At 60.4% G+C, this 9,672-nt stretch overlaps 1 protein-coding gene across 1 annotated transcript in view; it reads right to left on the minus strand.

The window, feature by feature from the left end:
- GMPPB (GDP-mannose pyrophosphorylase B) overlaps nucleotides 1–6,251 on the minus strand; it is a 9,788-nt gene extending 3,537 nt beyond the window's left edge. Inside the window, 3 exon segments of the mRNA XM_018573105.1 lie at nucleotides 69–227; nucleotides 4,905–5,122; nucleotides 6,156–6,251. Of these exon segments, the coding sequence (XP_018428607.1) occupies nucleotides 69–227; nucleotides 4,905–5,117 (372 nt within the window). The 5' untranslated portion in view covers nucleotides 5,118–5,122; nucleotides 6,156–6,251.
- Between the last annotated feature and the right edge of the window lie 3,421 nt (nucleotides 6,252–9,672).

A 9,672-nucleotide genomic window follows, 5' to 3' on the forward strand; every position in this document is an offset into this window, starting at 1 on the left:
GTCTCCAATCAGACAATCCTCTGCTGTAAGCCCCTCCCCCTACCCATGAGCTGCGAGGTCGGACTCACCACAATGGTCCCCTCCTTCCCGTGGTGGTGGTGGAAGGTGACCATCTCCTCGAAGGGGAAGTCGCAGATGACGTCACTGTTCAGGACGAAGAACGGCTCCGAGTTCTCTGTCAGCAAGTCTCACGCATACGAGGCCGGCCCCATAGCAACCCGTACGCCGCATACGAGGCCGGCCCCATAGCAACCCGTACGCCGCATACGAGGCCGGCCCCATAGCAACCCGTACGCCGCATACGAGGCCGGCCCCATAGCAACCCGTACGCCGCATACGAGGCCGGCCCCATAGCAACCCGTACGCCGCATACGAGGCCGGCCCCATAGCAACCCGTACGCCGCATACGAGGCCGGCCCCATAGCAACCCGTACGCCGCATACGAGGCCGGCCCCATAGCAACCCGTACGCCGCATACGAGGCCGGCCCCATAGCAACCCGTACGCCGCATACGAGGCCGGCCCCATAGCAACCCGTACGCCGCATACGAGGCCGGCCCCATAGCAACCCGTACGCCGCATACGAGGCCGGCCCCATAGCAACCCGTACGCCGCATACGAGGCCGGCCCCATAGCAACCCGTACGCCGCATACGAGGCCGGCCCCATAGCAACCCGTACGCCGCATACGAGGCCGGCCCCATAGCAACCCGTACGCCGCATACGAGGCCGGCCCCATAGCAACCCGTACGCCGCATACGAGGCCGGCCCCATAGCAACCCGTACGCCGCATACGAGGCCGGCCCCATAGCAACCCGTACGCCGCATACGAGGCCGGCCCCATAGCAACCCGTACGCCGCATACGAGGCCGGCCCCATAGCAACCCGTACGCCGCATACGAGGCCGGCCCCATAGCAACCCGTACGCCGCATACGAGGCCGGCCCCATAGCAACCCGTACGCCGCATACGAGGCCGGCCCCATAGCAACCCGTACGCCGCATACGAGGCCGGCCCCATAGCAACCCGTACGCCGCATACGAGGCCGGCCCCATAGCAACCCGTACGCCGCATACGAGGCCGGCCCCATAGCAACCCGTACGCCGCATACGAGGCCGGCCCCATAGCAACCCGTACGCCGCATACGAGGCCGGCCCCATAGCAACCCGTACGCCGCATACGAGGCCGGCCCCATAGCAACCCGTACGCCGCATACGAGGCCGGCCCCATAGCAACCCGTACGCCGCATACGAGGCCGGCCCCATAGCAACCCGTACGCCGCATACGAGGCCGGCCCCATAGCAACCCGTACGCCGCATACGAGGCCGGCCCCATAGCAACCCGTACGCCGCATACGAGGCCGGCCCCATAGCAACCCGTACGCCGCATACGAGGCCGGCCCCATAGCAACCCGTACGCCGCATACGAGGCCGGCCCCATAGCAACCCGTACGCCGCATACGAGGCCGGCCCCATAGCAACCCGTACGCCGCATACGAGGCCGGCCCCATAGCAACCCGTACGCCGCATACGAGGCCGGCCCCATAGCAACCCGTACGCCGCATACGAGGCCGGCCCCATAGCAACCCGTACGCCGCATACGAGGCCGGCCCCATAGCAACCCGTACGCCGCATACGAGGCCGGCCCCATAGCAACCCGTACGCCGCATACGAGGCCGGCCCCATAGCAACCCGTACGCCGCATACGAGGCCGGCCCCATAGCAACCCGTACGCCGCATACGAGGCCGGCCCCATAGCAACCCGTACGCCGCATACGAGGCCGGCCCCATAGCAACCCGTACGCCGCATACGAGGCCGGCCCCATAGCAACCCGTACGCCGCATACGAGGCCGGCCCCATAGCAACCCGTACGCCGCATACGAGGCCGGCCCCATAGCAACCCGTACGCCGCATACGAGGCCGGCCCCATAGCAACCCGTACGCCGCATACGAGGCCGGCCCCATAGCAACCCGTACGCCGCATACGAGGCCGGCCCCATAGCAACCCGTACGCCGCATACGAGGCCGGCCCCATAGCAACCCGTACGCCGCATACGAGGCCGGCCCCATAGCAACCCGTACGCCGCATACGAGGCCGGCCCCATAGCAACCCGTACGCCGCATACGAGGCCGGCCCCATAGCAACCCGTACGCCGCATACGAGGCCGGCCCCATAGCAACCCGTACGCCGCATACGAGGCCGGCCCCATAGCAACCCGTACGCCGCATACGAGGCCGGCCCCATAGCAACCCGTACGCCGCATACGAGGCCGGCCCCATAGCAACCCGTACGCCGCATACGAGGCCGGCCCCATAGCAACCCGTACGCCGCATACGAGGCCGGCCCCATAGCAACCCGTACGCCGCATACGAGGCCGGCCCCATAGCAACCCGTACGCCGCATACGAGGCCGGCCCCATAGCAACCCGTACGCCGCATACGAGGCCGGCCCCATAGCAACCCGTACGCCGCATACGAGGCCGGCCCCATAGCAACCCGTACGCCGCATACGAGGCCGGCCCCATAGCAACCCGTACGCCGCATACGAGGCCGGCCCCATAGCAACCCGTACGCCGCATACGAGGCCGGCCCCATAGCAACCCGTACGCCGCATACGAGGCCGGCCCCATAGCAACCCGTACGCCGCATACGAGGCCGGCCCCATAGCAACCCGTACGCCGCATACGAGGCCGGCCCCATAGCAACCCGTACGCCGCATACGAGGCCGGCCCCATAGCAACCCGTACGCCGCATACGAGGCCGGCCCCATAGCAACCCGTACGCCGCATACGAGGCCGGCCCCATAGCAACCCGTACGCCGCATACGAGGCCGGCCCCATAGCAACCCGTACGCCGCATACGAGGCCGGCCCCATAGCAACCCGTACGCCGCATACGAGGCCGGCCCCATAGCAACCCGTACGCCGCATACGAGGCCGGCCCCATAGCAACCCGTACGCCGCATACGAGGCCGGCCCCATAGCAACCCGTACGCCGCATACGAGGCCGGCCCCATAGCAACCCGTACGCCGCATACGAGGCCGGCCCCATAGCAACCCGTACGCCGCATACGAGGCCGGCCCCATAGCAACCCGTACGCCGCATACGAGGCCGGCCCCATAGCAACCCGTACGCCGCATACGAGGCCGGCCCCATAGCAACCCGTACGCCGCATACGAGGCCGGCCCCATAGCAACCCGTACGCCGCATACGAGGCCGGCCCCATAGCAACCCGTACGCCGCATACGAGGCCGGCCCCATAGCAACCCGTACGCCGCATACGAGGCCGGCCCCATAGCAACCCGTACGCCGCATACGAGGCCGGCCCCATAGCAACCCGTACGCCGCATACGAGGCCGGCCCCATAGCAACCCGTACGCCGCATACGAGGCCGGCCCCATAGCAACCCGTACGCCGCATACGAGGCCGGCCCCATAGCAACCCGTACGCCGCATACGAGGCCGGCCCCATAGCAACCCGTACGCCGCATACGAGGCCGGCCCCATAGCAACCCGTACGCCGCATACGAGGCCGGCCCCATAGCAACCCGTACGCCGCATACGAGGCCGGCCCCATAGCAACCCGTACGCCGCATACGAGGCCGGCCCCATAGCAACCCGTACGCCGCATACGAGGCCGGCCCCATAGCAACCCGTACGCCGCATACGAGGCCGGCCCCATAGCAACCCGTACGCCGCATACGAGGCCGGCCCCATAGCAACCCGTACGCCGCATACGAGGCCGGCCCCATAGCAACCCGTACGCCGCATACGAGGCCGGCCCCATAGCAACCCGTACGCCGCATACGAGGCCGGCCCCATAGCAACCCGTACGCCGCATACGAGGCCGGCCCCATAGCAACCCGTACGCCGCATACGAGGCCGGCCCCATAGCAACCCGTACGCCGCATACGAGGCCGGCCCCATAGCAACCCGTACGCCGCATACGAGGCCGGCCCCATAGCAACCCGTACGCCGCATACGAGGCCGGCCCCATAGCAACCCGTACGCCGCATACGAGGCCGGCCCCATAGCAACCCGTACGCCGCATACGAGGCCGGCCCCATAGCAACCCGTACGCCGCATACGAGGCCGGCCCCATAGCAACCCGTACGCCGCATACGAGGCCGGCCCCATAGCAACCCGTACGCCGCATACGAGGCCGGCCCCATAGCAACCCGTACGCCGCATACGAGGCCGGCCCCATAGCAACCCGTACGCCGCATACGAGGCCGGCCCCATAGCAACCCGTACGCCGCATACGAGGCCGGCCCCATAGCAACCCGTACGCCGCATACGAGGCCGGCCCCATAGCAACCCGTACGCCGCATACGAGGCCGGCCCCATAGCAACCCGTACGCCGCATACGAGGCCGGCCCCATAGCAACCCGTACGCCGCATACGAGGCCGGCCCCATAGCAACCCGTACGCCGCATACGAGGCCGGCCCCATAGCAACCCGTACGCCGCATACGAGGCCGGCCCCATAGCAACCCGTACGCCGCATACGAGGCCGGCCCCATAGCAACCCGTACGCCGCATACGAGGCCGGCCCCATAGCAACCCGTACGCCGCATACGAGGCCGGCCCCATAGCAACCCGTACGCCGCATACGAGGCCGGCCCCATAGCAACCCGTACGCCGCATACGAGGCCGGCCCCATAGCAACCCGTACGCCGCATACGAGGCCGGCCCCATAGCAACCCGTACGCCTTATACGAGGCCGGCCCCATAGCAACCCGTACGCCGTATACGAGGCCGGCCCCATAGCAACCCGTACGCAGTATACGAGGCCGGCCCCATAGCAACCCGTACGCCGTATACGAGGCCGGCCTCATAGATCACCGTACGCCGCATACGAGGCCGGCCCCATAGCAACCCGTACGCCGTATACGAGGCCGGCCCCATAGCAACCCGTACGCAGTATACGAGGCCGGCCCCATAGCAACCCGTACAACGTATACGAGGCCGGCTCTGATTGGTTGTGTCCTCACCTTCACCAGAGCCTCCACCTGATGCAGGAGGATGGGCTTATTACAGAAATCCACCAGAGGTTTGGGGACGCTCAGAGTCAGGGGGCGGAGCCGAGTCCCAAAGCCGCCAACCAGGATTAAGGCCTTCATGTTCCCTGTGACAGAGAGAGAGAGAGATCAGAGCAAAGCAGGAAATCCGACCCAAATATGTACAATGAGCATCGCTGTGCAGGGGGTCAGGACTACCAGTCCCATCGTACACGTCATTGTGGGCGGAGCATTGTGACAACGTTAGAAAACACCAAATTGGGGTAAATCCGCCATGATTTGGCCGTATTATTTATGTGGATCGGGAACATCCTCCCCCGCACAGCTCACACTTCCTGCTGATTGGAGAGATCTGGTTCTGACTCAGCAGGGGGGGGCGTTGTCAGACCTCTGCAGAGAGACCACTGCTTCCCCACAGAGGGTCATTCTCTGCAGCATGCTGGCAGGGGACGCCTCCTCCACTACTACTCAGACTCTAATATCCCCAACAGACAAAGGGCCGGGGGGCAGGCAGAGGAATTACATGACAGTGACCCCGAGCAGGAAGTGCGTCTCCGCCCGGGGACACAAGAATGAAATGTACACACATGGGGACGTGTACGGCGGGAGTCACTCAGCGTGTCACCTGACCGGGCAAACCGGTTCTACCGCTCAGAGGAAAGGAAGAGACATTTCCTGCCGAGCAATCCACCGCAGAGATCACCGGGAGCCGCCGTGACTCTCACTGTACGGGGGATGACTGCCACAGGATCACCATGCAGTCGCTATGGGATACCGCACATCAGCTTTGTTGCTATGGGATACCGCACATCCTCCCCGCCCTTTGATGGGTTGCCAGGTGTTACTGAGGAAAGCTACGTGGGAACTACATCCCCCAGCAATGCCTTCACCTCCTTCATACAATGAAACTCACTGGCTGGTCCTTGTAGTCCTCCCGGAAAGCTCCGTACAGGATGGGACCGGACCGCACTCCAGATTTTTAATGGAGATTCTGGGAGTTGTAGTTCACCAGCTGTACTCACATCAGCAGCAGAAGTTGTAGTATCTCTGGGGTACCACAACTCCCACCATGCTCCCCTCCTTCTCCCAATTCATACACTACTGCCGCCACCCCCAATAGAGTCCCCCCGGAAATCTTACCTACTCCTCTGTCACAGCTTCCAGCTCTGCACCATTCAAATCAAAAGCGACCACTGAGAAGGGGCGGGGCTTTCTGCACACTTCCTGTTCCGGGTTCGCCCCGTTCTCCTCCCCCTCGGGCTTAACCAAGGGCTCGGGTGACTTAACACCGGTCTGGGGGTGGCGGGGGAGGCCCCCTGTACGATCAGGCCGCGCTTTCCCACTCTCACCCTTATCGCCTCTCTGCTCCTTCCACCTCCGCAGGGATTGGTCGGCGGCCTTCAGTCCTACCGTGGAACAACCTGTAAAAGACAAATCCGCCAATCAGGGAGTGACACACCTCCCACTAATGGATAAGGGTGGCCAATGAGAGCAAAGAGCGCCCACTACTATGGAGACGGTTCCAGCAACGCGGAAGAGAGACGTGACAAGTGGAATGACGTCAGAGGGAGGGGTCACATGTCAGAAACCCGCTTAACAACCTAGTGCAGTCTGCGTTCCTATAGCAACCAACTAAACGTATTAAGCTCTCAAACGTTTTCCAATAATGAATCAGATCAAACATACATCTCCCCACAAAATGTTACTCTTCTAAAACACTTTAGCCCCATTCACACTGAGCGACTTGCAATATTGAGCGACTTTTTCCTATTGGGCTGTATGCAATCAGGAGCAAAATCGCTCGAAATCGCTCGAAAAAAGGGTTATGCAGGAGCGACAAGCGATATTGAGCGACGAGATGTGAACAGCTCCATTGAAATGGATTGGAGAAGCTACATAGAGCGATATTGCTGCATAAATCGCTCAGTGTGAATGGGGCCTAACAATCATCATGTTTCCAAACAGCTCCAACTCTCTCAGCTCCGCTTCCCTGAACGTCCTCTCCAGTACAAGATCACAAGGGACAGAGCCGACTCCATCAACTGTTCATCTACTAGATTGGAGAAGGGAGGGGAGGAGTGGTTTGATTTGCCGTGTAGCACACACAAGGGTGGCTCCATAGGACCCTGCAATAGAAAGCCCCCCCACCCCCTCTAAGCCAGGATATCAGGACCAGAGCTCAGGGGACCAGCTAATTCTGCAGCAGAAAACTGAAACTTTTAAACATCAAGGAGCAGCGCCCATTGTATGTGATTCATCGGCATGTGGAGAAGCTAAAAATCCCTTTGACTTCAATATCACTTTCTTTCTACCCCCACCCCCCCAACTGCCCTGGGAGACATGTATGGGGGTCTGGGTACTGCCTTGGAGGACATGTATGGGGATCCAGGTACTGCCCAAAAATGGGGGAGGGGAGGAACATGGGGTTACCCCTAAAATTCCCAACCAGACCCTTGATCCCAGCACAGAAAAAAATATCTGTGCTGGGCTTATTCACATCAGAGTACCCCTTTAATAAAGGGGGACCCAGATGCACCCCCCCTTGTGAATGAGTAAGTGGAACTTGTATTTCTACCCATTCACTAAACGGTTAAATAAAAGTTTTGAAAAAATCCTTTAATTTAAAAAAAAACCAAAGGACATGTTTTTAACAAATGTTTTATTTGTTTACAGTTGTAACAGGGTGTGCCCTGATTGGGAAATGTCTTGCACCTGACCTGTGGAGCGCGCAAGGCTTTAGCCAATCAGGGCTCACAAGGCGCAGTGCCCTGTGCGGGGTGCTCGGCGGGCGAACATGGAGCCCCTCCCTAGAGTGGATGAGAGGGCCACATGTTTGTATGGAGTCCAGGTAAAGTTTATGTACCTCAGCAACAGGTCACAGGATTCATCCAACACGTTCCAGGGGTGCCCAGTCCCCCCCCCCGCTTCATTGTGGCCGAGGACTCTGATGTGATGTGATGACGGAGGACTCCGATGTGATGGGAGGACTGAGGGCTCCGATGTGATGGGAGGACTGGTCCCTCATCTGAATCATCCGCTCTGAGCTGGTCCTCAGGGAAGGCCATAGATATTCACTGAGGGGAGGAGACAGAATCCGGCAGCCAATCAGCTTCTAGTTTTAAAGCCTTGCCGTGGGCAACTGCTCCGGATTTGATGTTTCCCCCATTCTGTTCTAGAAGTATCTGTGACATACACATCCCAATCTCGTCACAACGGTACCAGCGATGTTACCGGGAACGGTACCAGCGATGTTACCGGGAACGGTACCAGCGATGTTACCGGGAACGGTACCAGCGATGTTACCGGGAACGGTACCAGCGATGTTACTGGGTTACTGGGAACGGTACCAGCGATGTTACTGGGAACGGTACCAGCGACGTTACCGGGAACGGTACCAGCGACGTTACCGGGAACGGTACCAGCGACGTTACTGGGAATGTTCAGGATTGCGATATATAACAATGAGGATTTGGGATGAGCTCCTCTGAATCCGGAAGAAAGCTCCTTCCACTGCTGTCCAATCAGCTGCAGACAGGAAGTTCCCCGCCCCCAGCAAGCGGAGGAGCAGGATATAGTGACATCATTGACCTTATATGGCCACATGACTATATTTAGCCAATGACATCAGCACAAATAGCCCATCCTTTTTTTTTTACCTGCAGGTTCAGGGTGGGGAGATGCCCCGGCCCGCAGGTGATTGGGCGAGTAGCACTTCCATGTTCGGTGGGGCGTCGGTTCAGACGGGCTTGTATTATACCTGCTCCAGGCTCATCTGGAAATGCACAGAACTCATTTAGGTGTCTATGCTATGCCCCCGCACTCTTAAAACGTCCGCCGTTGTATCTGCTGGAATGACACAATATAGATAATGGTGACGCAGAGAACTCCGCCATCCCCAACAATGATAAATATTATCTGCATTGGGCCCAGCGACCCATTACCCTCCAACTGCCAAAGGACTACAGCTCCCAACATCATCCATGGCAGCCATGCTCCACCAGTGTTCCTCCACAGGATGCTGAGGGTCCCCTGAGGATTAGCAGATTGACCTTGAACCTGCTAGTGACGTCAACGCTTCCCAACCATCACCACTTTACAGTGCCACACGTGACCATCCTGCCCCCGGCCCCGCCTATTTATACAGCCACCGACTGTCATTTTATAAGACAAGCCACGCCCACGTTGAAATCTTACTTATTGTGAGGATGAATACATAATGAGTGTAAACTGCCAGTTCAATTACTAAACACTTCATACAATTTGTATTTCACTGTTCTATTTCACGCATCCATTGCTGGTATTCTAACGACTTTGCCAGCAGTTGCCCTCATCCAATATGGCGCGCGGCTTCCGTATTTCCCGCAGTCTGCGCTTCAGCCAATCACGAAGCGACAACTATCCCCCATCCGCGCGAGACGTGGCCGGACTTTCAGCCAATGGCGGTGCGGGACGTGTTACTGGCATTTTTCTCCCGCCAATCGTCGTTTGCAGCGTGGAAGCGGCCCGGCGCCGGTGGCCAATAGGCTTTGAGCGGGGGTGGGCGGGGTTGCTAGGTGACGCGACGGTGCCGGTGTGCTGAGGAGAAGAGGCTAAGCGGGCTGAGGAGAAGAGGCTAAGCGGGCTGAGAAGAAGACAAGAATGAAGACAGCGGGAGATT

Source organism: Nanorana parkeri, unplaced genomic scaffold (assembly GCF_000935625.1).
Source record: "Nanorana parkeri isolate BGI_ZX_2015 unplaced genomic scaffold, ASM93562v1 scaffold2238, whole genome shotgun sequence".
Lineage (NCBI taxonomy): Eukaryota > Metazoa > Chordata > Amphibia > Anura > Dicroglossidae > Nanorana > Nanorana parkeri.